A 21,945-nucleotide genomic window follows, 5' to 3' on the forward strand; every position below is an offset into this window, starting at 1 on the left:
ACAGCACTTTTTTCCGATTAGGGTGGTTTAGAGCTTATCCTTGGTGACAGGCTAGAGGCAGCACCCTGGACTGGTCGCTAGAAATGGCAGACCACATATAAACAAACAACAATTCATGCAGTCTATAATTAACATGACGCGCATGTTTTTGGAATGTGAGGAAGCTGGAGTACGCCAGCGCATAGAAAATATAAAACGCAACATAAAATGCCAGAGCCAAGATTTGCTCGTACAACCTCTCAACGGCAAGCCAGTACAAGTGGCAGTGAACGTATGTATAAAAAAATGCTCAAAGACAAGAAGTCATGTTAATTAATACTATTTTGTCATTATAAGACAATGAAGTGAAGTTACTGCTAGTGTAACGGTTCAGTGGCTTGACTTCCGTGAAGGGAGCGTGGCTTCAGTTCCCACGCCTGGGTGTAGGCTGCCTTTCATTCAAAGTCAGCTGGGGTGTGCACCAGTTTTCCACATCCCGGAACAGGCTGAGTGATATTGAAAATGGATGGAGAGATAAACTATTAAAATAATGCTATTTTACTTGTGAAAAATTGTAAGGGCCTTTAGTTTACACACTTGATAAAGTAGAAAATTAAGCATGCAAGAAAAGCTCACATTAATTGATAATCTACCTTTGTCCTCACCCATCTCCACAAAAATGTTTGTGGAAATTAGGAAAATAAAATTAATACACACGCACACACATACACACAAACACACACCGTATTTTTCAGACGATAGTATAAGTCGTACCAGTCAAATAATGCACAACGAAGAGAATAAAAAATACATAAACGTCGCACCAAGTACAAGGTGCAGTTTTGGGAGAGCATTTTTTTATTTTATCAGAAACAAAGAACAAACCTATGTTAAAGTAACAACAGTAAAATTAGGAACAACAGGAGAACAGAGCCTAAAAAAACAAATAACAGCGAATTAGTATATAGGTACATATATTATCTCTAAAACAATATTACAGTCAGTAATCAGTAATTTAGTCCAACATGAACTAACCTGAAGTAATAGCAATTGGTTGCTGTTCAACATCACTATGGCAATGTCGAAATAATATGTTTAAAATACACCCAGATGGACCAGTGATGAATAAACGGATGAAAAACACATTTTCCTTAATCCAAAGCCTTGTTAGCATACAGATGGGGACTGTGGTGGAATCGTGTTAGCTTTTAACTGTGGAGGTGGATCTCATCTTCCCTAGCTCTTAATTCCCACCTGTGAATGGGTCACATTGACAAGGTAATCCATCTGCTCGGCTAACACATTCAGATAGTCTCTTGAGAGCAAGGACATCCCATGTGTCCTTTTACACCATGAAAGCAGCATGTAGGCTATGCAAGTTCTTCCATGCAGCCAGCTTTGTAGGAAGTTGTTGAATTGATGGTTTGGTAGAGGCAGTGGAACAGTGCTCAATCATTGACAACATTATGTTGGTTGGATTAAATTATTAACCGCAATCAACAAGTAATTTATGTTGCCACACTGGAAAAAATGCCACTTCGAATGCATTAGGTTTTTTTTCGGTCAGTTCAAGGAAACCAAGTAAGAATTATCTTGCAGAAATTATATTTTTAAGGGATATGTTTTTATTTTAAGTGTGATGTTTTGTTTTAGTTTTTTTAATTCATTTTTCTCTTGCACTTAAACCCTAGAATGGTAACCCTCTATTTCAGGGGTTACCTTTCACGCTTCTGATGGTTACCGGGGGGAAAATGGGTCCTAAGCAAGACAGTGCAATGAAGGGTACCCATTTTTCCCCCCGGTAACCATGGTAACCCTCTATTTCAGAAGCGTGAAAGGTAAGCCCTGAAATAGAGGGTTACCATTTTAGGGTTTAAGTGCAAGAGAAAAATGAATTGAAGTGTTTATTATTTTCAGTTATTGCAATTTTCTACGGTCTGGGTCTTTTGTTCACAGTCTTGACTTCCAGTTGTCTCAGTCTTTTTTGCTCTATCTGAGTTCTTGTCATGGTCAAGTTATGGTCTTAGATCATGTAAACTTGAAAAATGAGTGCATCATACAGAGGTTTATAGTTTGAAATATACAGTGGCGGAAAAAGAGTGAGGTAAAAATGATTATTTAAAACTGATTAAGTCTTTGGCAGCAATAACCTCAACAAACTGTTACGTGACTTGAATGATTGAATATGCAGTAGCATTTCTAAAACTATTCAATTCAGCTATTTTGTTGGCATGTATGGTATGAATCAGACACGACGTCAATCAGGTTGAGATCAAGACTAACTCACACGTGGTATGTATACAGTAAAAATCTCAGGACAGTAAGAGATCACTAGATTTCGAGCTAGATATTTGGTGTCTTGGTAAAAAGGAAGGCAATCTAGGTAAAGCAGATTACAAATAACACCACCACAAAATCTGTTATTTTGCTTTTTGGTGATCTTTGTAAATCCGGCCCATGGGCTATGATATAAACAGAAGACTCAGATTAATTAAATCTATGGGTGCACACTAGTATTAAACAAAATGCGTGCAAACATTTTTACAGTTTCAGACTTTGTAAACGTGGACTTGTTTGATAAGAATTCAAAACGCAGAGAGGCATGCTTTAGAGAATATTTTGCTGTAGGAAGATGTGCAGCATTCCATACATCCTTAAGCGTTGAAAGTGACAAGGCTAGTTGATGAAAAAATATAAAGCATTGTAGCAAGAATGTCAGTCTAAAGAGGAATTGCAAATGTATACCGTCATTAACTAGACAGACTCCCAAGGTCTGAATTGTTCAAATTCTTTTAGCACAGTTTTCCTTTCTCTTTCGCTTTTACGGCCTCACAAAATGTCTGCCTATGAAGGAAATTAACAAACTGTTTAAATTGACACTCTCAGAAGTGTATCAATTTCAAAATACAGGATATATTATATGTAGTTTCTAGAAAGAAAGTGTGATGTTGTGCAGTCATTGTTCTCCCTACTGCATTACATTAATAATGAGTCATTAAAGATTATTATTGTTGAATTCAAATAACAAATTTTTCAGAATGTTTGCCGCACTGGATTTTTTAAATATATATAAATATATCTTTAAGCGATAAATGCGGTTTGATCCTCAAGTGGGTATATAAGCATGACCTCCTATCTTGTTCCCGAGCAACACACATTGCAAGGAAGCATAAAATAAGTCTTATGGAAGCCTCTGTGAATAACAAATGCTCACATTTTGTGTGCATTGTAAGACCTAAATAGGCCCAACAGTTACTTAGAGGAAATATGGTGATCTTGGACTAGTGAGAAAAAAAATCCTGAGAACATTCTCATCTAGTTTCCAATTAATTTCATTTGGTATTTGTGCACCTAATGATAACATCAAGGAAAACAGCATACACTATCATTTCTTGAAAACGATGTCAGTTCCTATGAACAATAAGTCCTTAGATATTTTGTCATTTGAGTTCATGAAGGGATTTTTCCATTTTGCATACTTCTGTAATGTCATTGTCCACATCTGGGTGTTTTTTTTTTGCATGCAGGACTTTGTAAATGATTATGTAGTTGAACTGGAAGTACTATGACTACCTCTTTCTCATAAAGTATCAAACTGAATTTCTCAGAGATCAAATTTCTTTAGGCCTGGTCATGGGTGAGTCATAAACATATTCGAACGCTTTGCAAACTAAAGTCATAATAACAACAGATTGTAACCCTCTGGCAGTGCCAATTGAAACAATGCATTCCATGCGCCTTATTTATATATTTGAAGAGCTTTAATATATTATTTATATTAACTGCGAAAATATGTGACATGGCTTTTAGTGTAGACCTTGAAAAATGCAAATAAATGACATTATTTCAAAATTATTTTGGGCCATCTGACCGATTTTATTCAATTTTTATACCGTTTAATCCATCACAGCTAGTGGACATGCAAAGAAACATATTTTATACCATTTTTGGATCCAAGTGTCATATTTTAAAAGTATTGAACTGTATATTGACATTTAACGAAACAGAATTGGGACATTACAGTCAAAAAGCATCCACAAAGATCGAACACTCTTAATAAAGCATAAAACTCGTATTCACGTCTTTGAGAAAATACTTCTTTTAAAAAAAGAAATGAATTGGAAACATCAAAAAACAAAAACACAAAAAGTTACTTTTTTTATGTCAACCTTGTAATTAAAAATATTTTGTATTTCTGGTAGCATGTACAATGAAGTGTTTTAGAGCTGATCGCCAAATGTTGTATGTGTAAATCCAGCTACAAGTCTGCTAAAAAGAGACAAACGCATAAATATAAATGTGATGTCTAATGAAAAACTGGGAGAATTTATGACTTGTTGCTCAGAGTTATCATACAAACTGCGACACCTACTACACATCAACTGTTATTTTAACAGTACGCCACCTGTCTCACTTCCAAAACACAACATATAGCACCTTATTTTAAAAAATTAAAAAGAAAAAAGAACACTTTAGTAACTTGGAAAGAAAATATTCAAAGATAAAAATAAAACAGTATCAGTTAAAGAAGCAACAATAGCAAAAGCATAGGGGGAAAATAACACAGAAATGTGGTATCAGTGAATGCAATCAATTTGAAAAATTTATGATTTAATGCTAAAAGCTGGATATGTCAGCGCCTTGTAGACAGCAAACAGGCACAAAATTGATATTTTGCATGCCTGAGTGATAGAGGTAGAAGTGTCTTTACATTGAGCTCATGGTTCTATTCACCATATGCAACAATGAATTCTACAACCATCTACCTCAATTATATGACTTGAATAGAGGGAGCGTATGGCTTTCAGAGGGAAAAGTCACTTTGAATAATAAGAAAAATGGCTTGTTCAAGACAAAATTGCATGGTAAAAATGTTCACAAAATATCCAGCGATATTTTTGCAATCAGTTTTCTAATTTTAACAATATGAGAGATATTCAAAGCTCAGGTCACATTTGAGCTTTGTGAGGGAAAAAAACGATGTTGAAAGGGTAATGGTAAGTTTTACAGGCCCATAAAAAGCAATGATTAACAAATGAATTTTAAAAAACTGCCATCTGGGGAAAATGATTTCAGTCAACAAAACAGATATATTGTTGTGGTTAATTGAAATGCAACAAATATTACAAGAAATATGATTGAGAATATGTGACAAAGAAAAATTGATGTATCTAGAAACAATATTATGAAAGCACGAATATATTTTTTGTAGTGAATACAAGTTTAAAGTAGTAGTATTTTCCTAAATCTTATTTATAAAGGGAAAGGCTTTGAAATTGTTTGTGTGAAAGGATGATTAAAAAGACCTTACCTGAAATATGCTCTACTGTAGTCGGCACCCAAAAAATACAATATAGAAAACTACATTTTGATGTGTAAATGTTGTTGTCCTACAATTTTTCAGTTTCAGTACAAGTCAGTTGTAAAAGATGAAAATTGTGGGAAAATAAATGTACCTTCGGGAATCTCAGCACTACCAAGACACAGTCCATTCAAAACATTAAATTGGTCATCATACATTACTTTGAAATTGTAATTGTATTTGAGGTTAACATCAGAGCAAACTGATTGGACACGCTTTTCCATTTCATCTTGGTTGCATTTACCATGCATGAAACCCATTGCTCACTATTCATGCTCCAGCTGTTTTGTAGATTTTTATGTGATTGATTTTCTGTCTACCAGAAGAGATACAGCATATTTTAGATCAAGAGAAAGAGGCAGAGAAGGTCCTTTACTATAATATAGTCATTCCACCAGAGCAGGAATAATACATGCCAGTGGACATTGTTTTATGCTGTGTTTGTACATGTTGCTGCTCCCTGTGTGTTAAAGACAGAGCACAGTATTCATTCACAATCATAAACGTTGAATGGAGAATCTATGAGAAAGTCTCTTATTACTTTGTCTCACTGTTAGAGGAGTCAAATGCTGAATGGGTAAACAATCACATATCTCGTACTAATCTATGCCCAACAGCTCCAGGTGTCAGAATGTGAGTGAACATTTTCGACACATTCTCATTTTTGGAATTTACAGCTCCAAAGATTGGACATTCCTTTGTGATCTTCCAACGGATGTTGGAAGGATGGCTGCTGTTTGTCATTTACTTCCATGACCGACAATTTTAAATGTTTTCACAGACTGTAGCTAGGTCCTCCTAATCAGCATTTTTCATCTAAATAGTGCGATATGTTCATGTCTCACAGTTCCAATTTCTGTCTTGATGAATAAATAAATTCGCTCTTCCAGAAAAAGTAGCTGCCTGTGTTTCAAATATTAATATATTTTGTACAGCTTAGAGCAATGCCTTAAACAGTATCAAATTATTGCATGAACACGCCTGAAATAACACAATTGCTTATGCTTGGAGGAGAGGATTTTTTAAAATTATTATTACTTACTACATAAAAAATAAATTACAGTATAACTTGATGTCCAAATGTTGATTGTCATTGTGTTTTTGCACCTAAAAAAATCTGTGTTGCTGTTTTACATGTTCACAAAATAAGCATTAATCCCTACTTTTACACCTACAATAAAGCAAATACCGTTTAACTTAAGTTCTTCATGATTACATTATTGTCCCAACTTTTAGTCACAATTCTGTCACTTGGATAAGTAGGCAGTTGTGGTTATTTAGATTTGAACTAACAGAACTCCACAATGTCGTGAGAACTGTTTCCCCCTGGGACACCGAACAATACAATGTGGTACCAGCCCTTTTCACAGATACTGGGAAGATTGAAACTTTTCTGCACGTGAGTTTGATTTGAAATGTAATATTGCATGCTGGTCATCATCGCAGAGATTGTGCCTGAATAGGAAAAAGCATATTTGGACCTGAGCTTTTAGCAAACTGCTGCTTTGATTTACTATGAAATATATTGTTTTTGTGTGTAGGCACCAAATCTGTTATTTGTTTTACAATGCAAAATAGTTGGACCAGTGGCATCTATCTATAAAGTATAATTACAACATGAGCTAAAAATGAGATTTGATCCAACATTGTTTTTTTCCTGAATATAATTTTTTTTTTTCAAGCCCCTATGAGAAAAGAAAATCTGGTGCCAATTGAAAAAGTTTTGTGGTACTCACACAAATTATGCAACTGTGCTTATATGAGACAAATTGTGCATTTTTAAAACATTTAAAACAGTTTGCATGTATCTCAACGCTAGGCCTTTGACACAGTCATGTCATGATGAATAAATAAATAAAAAAGTACAGTTCAATCAGCCCTTTTGAGGCCCTGTCCAATGCATATAACAAAGCCCGTATTTTACTGCAGGATGTGCAATGTGAGTACAGCTTTGAGTTAGCATTACAATTAGACAAAGTTTTTTGAGCTGTATTTTTTTTACCTAACAAATATCAGAAAAGTAAGTTATTTTTTCATTTTTCCATAAACCTCTCTTGAATGGTACTGAGCAACAATATGCTAAAAGCAAAAGTTATTAGAGCCTTTATGTCAGCAAATATTTTGGTTTGGCATGCTTTGTTCAATGTTCAGAACTCGGAAATTGTTAGACGCTTTGCTTAACAATGTGATACAACAATTATCATAACGAGCATAGTTTTTGCATTACTAAATCACAGCATGGGAGAAAGTGCCACTCTTTTGCATCTTGTGTAATTATAGGCTTAAGGGCACATTTTGCTTTCCAATAAGATTGAAACCAACCTGGTTCACAAGCTTCCTTAGCAGAAACGTTCTGTATTGAACAGATGACTTGGCAATAGTATAAAAGATCAGCAAATAATTTATGAATGATGGCTCTGTAATGCTAAGATTTTAACAAGGAAGCAGGAGAGCATTTGATGACTATAGGACTTGCATATAAAAACCATGATATCCAGCTATTCTTTATGAATGGTGCCATATAAACGAATCAAAATGGTTGATAACACAAAAAAGTGCAAGAGGAAGCCTGATAAAGGCAATTTTTATGTATATGGTATGTATAGACCTAACGTAAAAGTTTAAGTTTAAAAGGGTAAAAAAAATACAACACGGCAGATATCCACACGTCAGGTTAAAAAAAAAAGTGGAGAGCATAAGGACTCACATAGGTGTGCTGGGCCAGTGTTGGACAAAAAAGTTTATAGTGTTTACACATTGGTGGAGATCTTGTACTTAGGGGACATGTTGTTATGGAACCAAATGAAGCTAAATATAACGCCCATGGTTTTGGGTATACGCTCGTTGTAAGCAAAGGTCATGGCTTCGTGTAACGGGATTTTGACCACTTCAATGAGCTCTCCCTCCCGCGGCTCACCTCCACCTGCACTCACGCAATTGTCGTCAGATACTTCTGCATAAAACATGGTCTGCTTGGAACCTGTGACTCCCACGCCGGACCTGGAGAAAAAAAAAGAAAGTAAGAATATGCAAGCTGTATTTCACACTGATGCCAATGTGGCACCTCAATCTTAGTTCTTAGGCAGTCCAACTTAGTCGCTAGAGTCCACCAAGTCATATACTATACTTCAGTATGGTCCAAAATTAATTAATGTATTCATTAATTGTCTGAAAATATATGTATTTCCAATTTTCCACCAATAGCTATTTATACAAATCATACATGTGATCTAGACTGCATCATTGTCTATTACTTGAGAGCAAGAATTGAAAAGAATATTTTTTGCTCCCCTTAAAGATCGTATATTTGCATGCAGATATCACAATATATTTGGTTGTACTTTTGATCATGTGTTTGCTTATTTTGAAACTTATTTATGCTATTTTTTTCTCTTTAAACCCTAATATACACATTTTTAACAAAGAGAAACTAATTATGTCAACAATTTTCTTAAATCAGGTACCAAACCTGCAAAAACAACTTGAGTGACAGTAAAAGTACAGATATGAATGTAGTTAAATGATAAAATCATGTGACAATAACAACCCCAAATAACATCCTATTCAATATGAGACATGTCAATTCACAACAAAGCCCATTTACCCACGACACAAAATTATCATTACGGCAGGCTGTGACCTGAACATTCAGCTGTTCCACACAGTGCACTTCCGTCAAAAGCACCCTCATCAGGATCATGAGGGTTAAGGTGATACCCATCTATTAAATGGAAGAGGCCCACACGTAATATCGACCATAGACTACACCAACAAAGCTGGAGGAGGTATCCGAGTCAAATCAAAAGAACAGTTATGAGCCTTGTCAATCTTGGCTGTGCAGGTGCAGCAGTAAATGTGGGGTTGTTTTTCTCCTGTCAGTTGTCTGCTGCTGAGGTCTGGCTGCTTCTTTCTAACATGATTAAAAACGGATGAATGCCTTACCTGATGCTTTTTACCACATTGGTTACATTAACTAAATGTATTTGTCTTCAATACATCACTGACGAACAAAAAGATAGGTTTGTTTAATCATAACATGCTTTATACTTGAGGATTCTTGCAACTAGAGTCTAGAAACCTAGTATTTCCTGCACTTCTTCCATGATTTCCGTGTACTCCAGCTTTTCCCCACATTCCAAAAATATACATGTAAGGCTAATTTGAGACCATTTTGCTCGTGCATGTAAATGGTTGTTTGTCTATGTGTGCTTTGCAAATAGCTGGAGACTAGTCCAGAATGTACCCTGAATTCCCCGAAATTTAGCAGAGTAGGCCAAACCAGGCTCATGAGACTGACAGACTTCAAAATATTTTTGTACAACAGGAATGAAAGTTTGTTGACTGCAGTGATTTCCTAAATACAACTGCGTATAGTTTTACAAGTAAAATAAACAAAGCAATCGACGCATGATATCCTCACTTTAAACTTCAAAAGGCTTATGTGGCTTCCGGTTGAAATGTACTTTCTGTATTTATTTAATGGTGTGGACCCTCTCTAAACCACTTATTCATTCCATTGACTGACTGATATCAATATTATACATACATACACTAAATATGAGAATTAAATGATGTGTGGTACATAAAGATTTACATAACATGACTGTATGCTCACCTGTAAGAAGTAATGCGCTTGAGTTTTGAAGCTGGTACATCATAGCCACATTCCTCTAGCACTTCTTGTCTGGCAATCTCTTCCAAGGAGAGGTTGGGTTTGTCCACCAGCCCAGCACATAGCTCATACATGATGCCTGAGGTAACCGGTGGCCAGGCAGATGAGCTACCTCCTTCTGTGTCCGCTTGGCCCTCCTGACTCTCGGAGACTGAGGCGACAGCTTCGGTGGCCCCCTCCTCTGTTTTTTCAGTGGCCGGACATGGTTGTGTCTTGGTCCTTTCCAACTCACACATGTATACAGCTGGAGGATTGGAAGGAATATTAGACTGCATTTCTATTTCTGTATGCCATCATGTTCATGTAATTGATCAATTTAAACATTATTCTTGCAGACACGGTGAGAAATTTACATGTATCATCCAAAGGTTGAAAACAAATGTCAGGTCAAGCTTCAGATGCCTGGTACATCATTATCATATTTCTCTAAGGAATAGGGGAAAAGATATCAATACCAAGATTTCATTGAACTTAGAACAACAAAACTCATTTTTGTAACAAAAGAAGAGGGCCTTTCGTGCTGTATTTGTGAATTCCTTCCCATCAATAACACTGATTTGTAAATGTACGTAAAGAATAGTGTGTGCATAAGAATAAAAATCTCACTCAGTGAAAGATATATAATAAATAATTCACACATTATACAACATGTGTCACAAAATGAGTGGGCAGTTAAAACCTACCTGGACGGAACTGCTTGACAAGTACAAAACAGTGGGAGGAGGTGTTGAATATCAGCACAGATACACTGAGAATAAATACAAAAATACAAATGTTTTAGGCATTAATAGAAAATAAGCAGTACATATCGGCAGTATAAATTGACTTGAACTGAATTGAATACAATATGTACATTCATGCTCTATAAGCATCCATAATGCCGATGCATTGTATTTGGAAAGTTGCACCTGGCAACATGACAACCACATAGGCAAACTAGTTAGGGATGATACTAAAGTTAGCATATCCAGTATTTGTATCTATGGGCAAAATCATTGTGCAAATGTGGAATAATGGCCCATGACAAATACGGTCCATATACACTGGTATGTGATATGACAGCATGATCAAGGTCTTCCAAAACATTTAGACTGGTAGTAGTATGTGTATAGAAGATAATATAGTACTACATATGCAAATATATATAAAAGGAACCAATGTGAAGCATCCCAGCCAAACATTTAGTACACTTGTATTCAATTAAGTGGTCTTTATTGACGTTTAATCTAATTCTACATCTTTGCCATTCTAGTTGTGCTCAGAAACATTTTGTACTTGTATGTATCTTGTGCTCCTTCCAGTAAAAAGCATCCAAATAAAAAAGAGAAAAAAACTTGTAAGTAATTCAAACATCAGATAATTTCATCTGTTCTCATCAAAATTTTATAACACTACCTGTACCATCACCACAACCACATGGTACCACAAGCACTCAAGCAATTAAAACCATTGCCGACGCTCACAGCTGTAACGCAAAAAAACAAAGTGTAACAGCAACTGCGCTAGGGTAAAGGTACAATTATGCAGCAACAGATTGATGCAATAAAAAGTGGGACATGCAAGCCTGAGGCATAGAACCTGTCCCTTGAGGGAGCTTTGGGTCTTTCAGAAGTGTTCCACGCCATTTCAACTCTCCTGCAGCTTCCCAGAGACAAAACGCTCTAATGGTTATACCAAGACACCGGGGACTTTCCATGCATCGTTAAATTTGCTACCTTCTCGAGGGAGCTTTAAACTAGATAGTAGGAAACGAGTGGGATGTGAATAACAGGTCAAAAGTGAATGTCTTCTGAGGGAAAAGAACAGGAGCCTTTGGATTTGACACCGTAACGTATGAAATTTTATATAGGATGGATTTCTGAACAGACTTTTTTTCATCAGGTTTCTTGGAAAGTACCAATCTGCCACCGCTAACACAAAGGTGTCAAAATAACAACACAATGGGAGTCTACCCACCAAGTGCACACATGTTTTTGTGGCACTGGTGGATGTTTATCATAGAGTCCTACAGAACATTCTGTGGTCATTGCAGTCATGGCAAAGAAGGTGTTTTTTTCCCTTTTCCCTAAAATGGTTGCAAAGCAAAAGCATAGTTACTTCAGTAAACCATTGCCTTTATTATGGACTTAAATCTCAAGAGAAAGGATCACCGCAGACATAGTGCGACATAAGTCAGGGGACCTTAAAGTGAGATGCTATTCTGGTAGTCCCTGACCAATAACAAGTGATGTGTTGTTACGGCATAATCTTGTGATCACATCTCACATCTCAATTCGTCAGCCTTTTCATATCTGAGTTTCCATAAGTGTAAAGCCACACAGTAGCTCAAAATGTTGACATCACAATTGAAGTTATTGTTAACCATAATTGAACAGAAAAGCAAAAAACTTGATTTTTTTGCATATAAAAACTGGAGATAATATTTAGCATGCATACATTTTTCTTGTTAGAAAAAAATGTTGACTCAGTGGGACTATTTTTCATATGAACCAATGTTTGGGATCAGTAGTAGAGGAAAGAGGGCTTCAATGGCCTGAGACATATCCCTCAGTATAAGTCTTAGACATTTCACTTACAGAACACCTTGTGATGCTTAGTCATTTATAATCAATGAGAAGCGCTAACTGTATCACTTGCATGAGTTAACATGAATGTGTTTGAAAAGGTTTGCAGTATTCAGAGTTTTACCTGTCATGCGTTCGCATGAAGTCCCAAGACTTTTTTGTTCCATTCTGTAAAGAAGTCAGACAGACACAAACAGCATGAGTAAGTAAATGCAATAAAAGGTAGACTATTTAAATAGTGAAACACTCTAGTCAGGCAGGTTCAAGCGTACCCCTAATGATGCTTTTGATGCATGAGCCCTTGAAGTCATGATGTCAAACCATCTTTGATTTATTGTATCTGGATACTGCTAAAGCAATCAGATTATTTGAAACTGATGCTTGACAGTAGAATTACGGAAATCTGAGAAACCTCTTGAACCCTAGCTACTTGTAGCTTCCTGGATGAGATATAAATAAAGTCAATAGGATTCTAACAATGATATTAAATAACAAGAGGAAGGGGAAACCTTTATATTCAACAACGCATTGAAAAGTTGATGTAATGTTGACCCTGGAGTTCTAAACCATCTCGTGTCTAGGATTATTCAAATTCGATAATTGATTGAATGCTTTTATTGTCATTATACAAGTATGCCTTAACGCTGAGAAAGTAAGTTCAAAAGGTCATCATCAAGTGATAGGGGAGGCTATGTCTCTAACTTATAACAAAATAAGTGAATGACTTTAAAGCATTGTGTAGAAAAAGAAAAGATGGGCGTTTACAAAGTGGATTAAGTTTCAGGGAGGGAATCCTGATGACTAAATGCTCAAACACGTCCCATTGTCATTCTGCTTTGGTGGAAGAGGTTGGAAATAGCTGTTTATGTGCCCTGCGGTTATGTTGTCACATCAACAGGATGTGCAGCATTACACACAATCAGATGTGCAATTAAAAAGCATCAGAAAAGAGATCAAATGTTGAGTCTGTGGGAAATATCTAACATTGTCTCATGCTTTTCTTATCACTAAGAAGTTTTAGATTAGCATCCTGTGCAAAAGTGCATTTTCAAGTGTTATATCAATGTAATGCATTTGGTAGGCTGGGTCGCAAAATTCTGTTAGGGGAAATTATTTATCATGTGAATTCATTTCATTTCATTCATTTATTCATTCATTTCACTTTCAGTGTGTAATTTGATTGTCATCTGATTATGTCTGAAGCCTGGCAGACACTTTTCAGACAGTAAAGAAACGAGACATACTGTTGTCTTATTTTAGCACATTCGATTATAACCGTGGTCAGAGCAACCAAGCTGAGCCCAGGGAGCAGGAGAAATTGGCGGGACAGTTTTGCAGCCTAAGCAGTAGGCACAATCAAGGCCAGCAAAATGACTGCTTCCTAGTGCCGTTTGGGTGAACTGCATACGTCATCATTGTAACTGCACACATTTCAGTGTTTCCTGGGAAAATGACTGCTCATGTGAGAACACTTTACATTTCTTGTAGCATACAAGTTTGATTAACTATGGAAATGAGTCAGTTGTTCAGCTATTACATGATTTAGTCTGGTCAATAACACAAATATGGCTTAAATTATTTAACTTCACTCAGAGGAAAAGACTAAACAGACATGATAGTGGGGTACAAAGATATCCAATAAATCCAGTATTTATAAACTAGTACTGTGTACATGTATTGTGCTGCATATTGTCAATAACAGGTTACGTTTTTGTGTCTAACTAAAGGACTCGAGTTGAGAGGAAAAATAGAAAAAAACACTTTTTTTTAAATGCAATAGATAAATAGCGTGGTTTACTTTGCGGTAAAAATTTTACAAGTTTTACCTTTTGGTCTGTCAACATCCAATAATGTACAAACAAATGTTTTACAATTATCATTCTCAGTTGAGGCCAAGTTAGCCTCACCCCATTTGCAAAACAAGCAAAGATCTGAAATGATTCAAAAGCTTGTCGAGTCCTGCAAACTTGCCACCCACACAGAAATACCTAGTAATTTTTTTAACCAAGCTGCCAACTTTAGTTAGAATCAAACACGTGTCATATCTTCAGTGACTGAAAAGTTTAAACATAAGAAACAAAAACATAAGTGTGTATTCCTGTAAATATGATCATTTTAGCAAAGAAAACACCATACATGACTGCTTTTCAGTATTCATAGGGAAATTATTTAGAGGAAAATATACGGTTGACAAGTGTGAAAAATTATTTCACCAAACAATAACATATTTGCAATTTACTTCAGGAATATTTTAATTAAAAGACAGCAGTAATCGAAAAGACCGTATAGAAATACACGTCTCTTTTGAGAGAAAGGACAAGCACTGGTTTAAGTACACAATCCGACCAGATGATCAAAACAGATTCTAACACAATTGGAATCCCAAATTGATGATAGTCAAAAGCAAGAGACAAATGTAGCCATTCTCTTTTTTAGGATCCTGTCACCACTCCCAGATGGTGGGTTTCACCTCATTACTAGGCCCTCTTGCTGAGAGGAAGGGATGGGGGCAGGTGCAATGGCCCAAGAGAGCTCCAGAACCATGTTCGATGTGGATTACGACGCAGTGATTAGCTGCCATAGAGTGAGTGGGAGATGGGAATGGGGGATAAGAGAAACCAGAGAAGGCTCTAACGGGACTTTGAAATTAATGTGGTCCTTCTCTCGCTTAGGGCATCAAACATGACAGGCTCTTGTTTGAATGGCCATTGTAGATGGGGGAGAATCATCCTGATCTTTTAGGTGCTTAACATGTGATGACCAGGAAAAAAACACCTACTGTGCTCACACCACTCAAAACTACAAAGCTAGCAGCTGCTGGAAAAAGTAAAGAAAAAAACGAACTGTCCTCAAATTGAATGGCACTCTTTGATTCCTAACATATGCTGTCCTGTTTTTTTTTTTGGACTTAACTACAGTTGTGATCGCTAAGGCAAGGCTCTAAAACACACAGCTGCTCGCTCCCCTAATGATCACCAAAATCTTTAGTAGCAAAAGAACCAAACATTAATGACAGGCAACCAGTAATGTTTATTTAGAGCATTCACAGAAAAATCTGAACACACTTTAAAAACACAAATGCTCTTTCTTAAAAGTAATCTGCAGGTGTGGTAATAGAACAGGACACCCTATAGTCCGGCAAATACAGTAGTTGTTGATAGATTTTTGGAATTATGAATTTTAATAGTATGGTGCTCTTACAACAATGAATTACTTTTTTTTCTTTTGGTGGGGGAGGGTTCAATGCTCTAAATGTGCATCACAAGCATCAATGTGTAATACCTGGGGCAAAGATTTACAGGTTTGTTGTACCCTCCCTAAACTCAAAATATATCAGAGAAAAGGAATGGTTATATTGCTCACACCTCACAGATTAAAGGTTTTGTTTGTGAAAATGATGGGGAGTTTGGAAATGTACATTAGGTCACAAATCAGTTAAATAATTACATTTTACATTGTTAGGGGAAAGGGACTTTTTTACTGACAAGTTGCTACATATGACAAAAAGCAAAAAAACAGCATTTTTGTTGTTGTTTGTTACTACTCTATTTGTTCCAGGTTGATTGTTTAGGTTGGGCTTTAATTTCATAAATACAACTCTCAAACTGAGACTCTTTTCATTGAAACTAAGCTTAAACCAGGCATTTTCATAAGAAACTATTCAAAATATTTTTGAACTGCTTTTGAACCCAAAATGGTTGAGGGACAATTGGTTTTGTAGTAATCCTAATTAAATCTTATTTTGTTTTGGCAGAAATAATATGCAAATTATGCTCTAGAATTTACAGTATTTTCTGCTACTTTTGGCTGGAATCATCTACAATAAAAATATCTGAGGAGACTAATCAGACTTTCACATTTTTATTTGTAGCTGCTATGCGTCTCTGTTTACACACGCTTATCACAATTAAATGGCAAGCAATGAAATAAAACAAGATGGAAGGTCAGCTCATTCATTTTTATACACTCCATTTGTAGGCTCTAATTAAAATAGTGAATAAAATACTTATTCATATTTACCTTTTCATTACTACAATTGCATTTGTAAAGGAGACTATCCCAGCTGACCTTAGCGAAAGTCAACCCATCAAGGACCGAGGGGCCACAGGCTGTAAGATACCCAGGATGAATTATTCAAATGTATCATGAATAAATAAAAATAAATTGCCTACATGAAGCAGCAACTACTGATTTAACACAAGAACGCCACAATAGCAAGCGTACATCAGTCAACAGGGTGACTGTCAACTACTTTAATAGATATGAGACTAAAGAATAATAATAATGATGACTTATTTGAGTATTAATATGTAGTATTTGATTCCAAAGCTGCAGAGGTGCTGAGAAGCTGTACTTACTGTGTTGATAAGATTACCTCATCCCCTCCTGACACAGGTGTGAACCTCAAATGGTGAAAAAAAAACTTGCCCTGAGCACCATAATAACTGATCATGAGGGCAATTACAAAATAATTACATCAAGTGATGTGTGAACTTTATATGAACTGTGAAAATCCAGCGGATATAGATTTGAAACATACACATGAAAATGTTTGCATTTTTACTTTGTTTTCGCAGATCTATCGTTAATTGATATTTTTAGAACATTTATTTTGAGTCTTTTTTTAGAAACTGTAACACTCACCTGCAATTAGGATATCATCTTATGATAACAACACACAAACACTCACTCAACACATCATTTGCAGAATCTACAGTGACAAATACTATCAAAATTGTAATAGTGCATTGATGTATGATTAATGCAAACCCATTTCATTTATTAGACTTGATTTTGTTTTTACGTTACTTACACACAAAAAAGTGTCAAGATAGGTTTCAGACAAAACAAAATTAAAGTATCACTCAATTGATTTAACCGTATTTTTAAATCGGATTATTACTTTTACAATAGTAAATACTGTATAATAAATTAGATGTATGTTTACAATGAAACTAAAGACTGACGCTGTTTTCGATGCTCTTGATATCAACAAGTCTCATCTGTGTTATTATTCACAAAAAACTTATTAAGCCAAATCATCCAAATTGTATTAAATAATCCTATTGACGATCATTTGGACAGCAGTTGCAACATCTGTAGCAGGCTAACGTTAGCCTGGTACTCTCGAGCTGTGTATTAACTGTCATGTTTAACAACAAAAATCAATGTTTTAATCTAATCTACTGTAAACTAAAGCATACCACACGTGTCATATTTCATTCAATAGCACGTGAATCTAAATGATGGCTGTCAGCAGCGATTGTTTATGGTCAGCACAGTTCGTGTTAGCTTCCATGGTGAATTGAATTGAGGGGGGTTTGGCTAACCCGCAGCATCCAGCCGCATCTTGACAGCCGTGGTGAGACAGTTTACCTGGTTGTAGTGAACCCTGAACGGCTTCAAGTAGTCGGATTCGGTGCATGGAACGACTTCAATGTTGTTAATCTCTTCCATAGTTTGTTGGGCGGCGAAGCTGGTCCTGTCACCGCAAACGCACGGACAGTGAAGGAATCCTACGGAAGCCTGTGGAGAGCAACACACTCACACAGAACTAGTCAATAATCACTCATTTTTGTTTATATTTATGAATGGTTTTTATTGTTTCTCTTTGCAGTCATACAATCACTATTGAAAAAAGAAATCATGAAAAGCATTCCTGTTAAATAAGAAATTAATAATAAGCATCTGAGTGGTTAGTGCGTCGGCCTCACAGTTTAAGGTTCGTAGGTTCGATCTCGGATCGGTCCTCACAGTGCCAATGTAATTCAGGAATTCGCTTTGAATCTTGACGTTTAAATGCTTCTCCAACTTCTCAAACTTAGGTAATGCTATAAATGACGAACATTTCATTTTGCATGTTCGACCTAGGCTTGTGTGGGTTTTCTATGGGTACTTTGGTTTCCTCCCACATCCCAAAAACATGCAAGGTAGGCTGGTTGAACACTCTAAATTGCCCCTAGGTATGAGTGTGAGGGTGAGTGGTTGTGCCCTGTGATTGGCTGGCCAACGATTCTGGGTGTCCCCTGCCTCGTGCCTGTAGTTAACTGGGATAGGCTCCAGCACCCCCTGAGCCCCTTGTGAGGAAAAGCGGTTCAGAAAATGTAAATGAATGAATGAATGAATTTAGAGACAAAACAAGACTTGCTTAGCCTACGGCAGGGGTCGGGAACCTTTTTGAAAGAGAGAGCCATAAACAATTCCTATTTTCAAATGCTATTCCTTGAGAGCCATACTCATAATGTAAAAGTCAAAATACATGAAAATGTGCCAATTTTTTTGTCATTTTACCACTTTTAAAGTACAAAAAGTCTTTGAATTCTTTTGACAACATTGTTACGCTGTTGCTAATCAATGAATATTAATGAGTATCAATGAGAGAATAGATGCAGAAGACTCTAATGAAAAAAAACAAGTCAATAGCACTGCCGACGTGACGTTCATATTGGTGCGTTCAGGACTCGGCTCTCTCACCACCGGTTTCCATATTTTAGCTCAGAGCCATATGCAACCATCAAAAGAGCCACATATGGCTCCCGAGCCATAGGTTCCCTACCCCTGGCCTACGGGATGATTTAGATTGAACCACATTATTTTTTTGCTAAAGTAATTCAGGACTTCACCGAAAATTGAATGTTAACACTTAAATGCTTCTCCAATCACTTGAACCCAGATTATGCTATAAATGACTACGAGACAGTGGAAGCCCTTTCGTGACCCTGCATCCCTCAGTGTGTGCGGTAGGATGATGTCACCCCACGTATTACGAAAAAAAAAAGGCATCATGGAAAACCATCTCTAGACATCCAATCTCGATTAAACGAACTTCCTTCATCCATGAACCTCCCACTACACAAGGGCAGGACGTAACACATTTGTGAGCTGATTTACATCAAAATAAATATAGGCCAAGGCGAAACAATGAGTGGACCTGTAAGAGGAACACGGCGTCTCTCCTCTGGGCAAGTCCAATTTATACCGCCTGATCCGGCCAAGCTGCTGGGCACGATAAGAAGGGAGGGCCTGTTGAGTGAAGTTATTGTACTAAAGTCACCCTGCAGTGGCACCCTCGGAAAAGTGACATAAATAAACTACATAACGGTGATGTGATTGAATGCTACGAAGTGCAACAAGAAAAGAAAGAACAAATATAAAGAAAAGGAAACACTGACAAATGACATGACTGTGAATCTATAGGTTTTCCGTCATTCCAGTCCTCAGTCCACTCAAGTATTTTTTCAGCTTGTTCTTTTCAGCCAGTATTTTAAATACAGAACAATAGGCAGACAAATATAAAGAATATGGCTCATGGCTATGAGGTTATGTTTCTATTGCTGCGTGCATGCTTTTTTTAAGTTTCGGAGACAGCAACCAGTTCATTTTGTATTTGTATGCAGTATATAACAACTCAGCGGCATGTTCTGAGATCAAGGCTGCAAGCCCAGACTCTGAGCTTCCTGTGTGGAGTTTGAATTGAGTTCTCCCCATGCCAGCATGAGTTTTCTCTGGGTTTTCTGGTTTCCTACTACACCCCACAAACATGCATGATAGGTTGATTGAACACTCCAAAGTGAAGGCATGAGTCTGTGCGTGAATGGTTATTTGTCTCATTGTGCACTGCGATTGACTACTACACGACCCTCGTGAGGATAAGCGGCCTGGGAAATTAATGAATAAATATATAACGAGTTAGTCTTCTGGTTTCATGCTCAATTTGGATGGCAATTCAAAGACAAAGAGCTTAGGAAATACTCTCTGAAAGAGCATGTCACATGAATATCTTATCCAATATTACTGACAATTTTGTCATACTTTGCACATTACCAAGTTTGCATCCTTGTAAAGGACAACATGAGCCAGGTGTACCTTGATACATATTTTATACTTTTTAAAATGACCTTCTTATTAAATTACTTAAATACATTTACAGTAAACACCCTTTCTGCCTTAGTGTCTTTCCTTTTATGGGCCTCACTGGAATGTCGCCCACATAAAGAAAGGATTCCAAAAATCTTATCAGCTACTCCTGGGGCACCCATAAGTGCTAATCCCATCCTTCCATGAACATATGGGTCCCAGGTCCTGGAAGTCATGAACAATTACAGCTTGCAGGTACCTGACAGAGGCCAGGCTGCATCGGGCTTAAGACAATGAAAAACCTGGAGCCTTCTATAGTCTTACTGTCTGTCTTCTCTTTCAATCTGTTTTTAAAAAAAATCAATTTTTTTCCTGTTTTGTTGAACGTGTAATGATTTATTTTAACATATAATGAATCAGAAGAATGTTCTTTTGGTGTGTGGTTTTTCTATGTGTACTCTAGAAATCACTCACATTATTTTAAATAATGACTCAAGATTATCTTTGGTGTGAATCTGAATAATTTGTCTAGAGTTGCCCTGTCTGAATGTATCCACTTGCATGGTTACAATATGCCTGGATTACATTAGGCACTACTATTAAAATTACCGTAACCAACATTCTCAATGGTACTGCAAATAACGCCTCATCCAGGATATCCTCCATGCAGCCTCTAAGGTCACGTACATGCGAACATGAAGAGAAAAGCTTTGTCATATATAACATGAGACATAAACAGACAGGCATTCGTTACTGTGGAAACTTCTGGACTGGTCTTTATTTTAAAGGAAATCTCTACAATGGGCTATCCATAGCATAGTTTATCAGTAAGGGTCAAGCAGGGATTTGGGTTGGAGCCAAAGGGAATGCACTTAGCCAAGGTGGCTGTTGTCTCCCTGTTAGCGGCTTTCGGGTGTAGGTCGCACAATAACCACAAGTCTGGATCTTTTGCAGCCTCTCACCTTGTATGGCAGAGGGCAGGTATTGCATGAGGCCCCATGACAGTCTGTGATGGATTTCAAAAATCCCCCAAAACAGGTTAATGGGAGTTTGAGTCCAAGTCCTTGAAGGGGATCCCCCCTTTCAGCGAGGTACAGTTTCGGATGAAACAGTTTGTGAAGGCTTTCCTGATCCAGGCTTTCCTGTTACTCATCCAGTATATACAGGCAACAAGGCTTTGTTCTTAGTTGTATTAAGTTCATTTTGTCCTCTTGTGGCCATGTCTGGTCTACATTATACGCGATATTCGACGGATTACTGTACTTATATGAAACACTTGAGTGCCCCTTCAAATGAAATAGTTTTCACCAATAAATCCCTTATTTGTGGATAGAATTGTGGGACAAGAATTGCGATATGAATAGAATCGTGCCTTTTTTTTTGCATCGTTACAGCTCTAATGGCCCTCAGGGGCCACTGGGTCCTGATGCCATGAGGCAGCTGCTGTGGCTCCGCGATGCCCCTGCTGAGCAGGAGTCTATTTTAACAAGCGGACCTATTGTCTTTTCTAA

At 36.9% G+C, this 21,945-nt stretch overlaps 1 protein-coding gene across 1 annotated transcript; it reads right to left on the reverse strand.

Annotated features, from left to right (window-relative positions):
• Positions 1–3,831: 3,831 nt before the first annotated feature.
• On the reverse strand, positions 3,832–18,089 carry nudt14 (nudix (nucleoside diphosphate linked moiety X)-type motif 14). The gene is made up of 5 exons (XM_077587586.1): positions 17,954–18,089; positions 12,702–12,745; positions 10,697–10,761; positions 9,957–10,257; positions 3,832–8,341 (listed from the first exon to the last, which is right to left on the reverse strand). Exons 1-5 carry the CDS (start codon positions 18,032–18,034, stop codon positions 8,092–8,094), a joined length of 741 nt encoding a protein of 246 aa, XP_077443712.1. The 5' UTR covers positions 18,035–18,089; the 3' UTR covers positions 3,832–8,091.
• Positions 18,090–21,945: the final 3,856 nt, after the last annotated feature.

Source organism: Stigmatopora argus, chromosome 19, assembly GCF_051989625.1.
Source record: "Stigmatopora argus isolate UIUO_Sarg chromosome 19, RoL_Sarg_1.0, whole genome shotgun sequence".
NCBI lineage: Eukaryota > Metazoa > Chordata > Actinopteri > Syngnathiformes > Syngnathidae > Stigmatopora > Stigmatopora argus.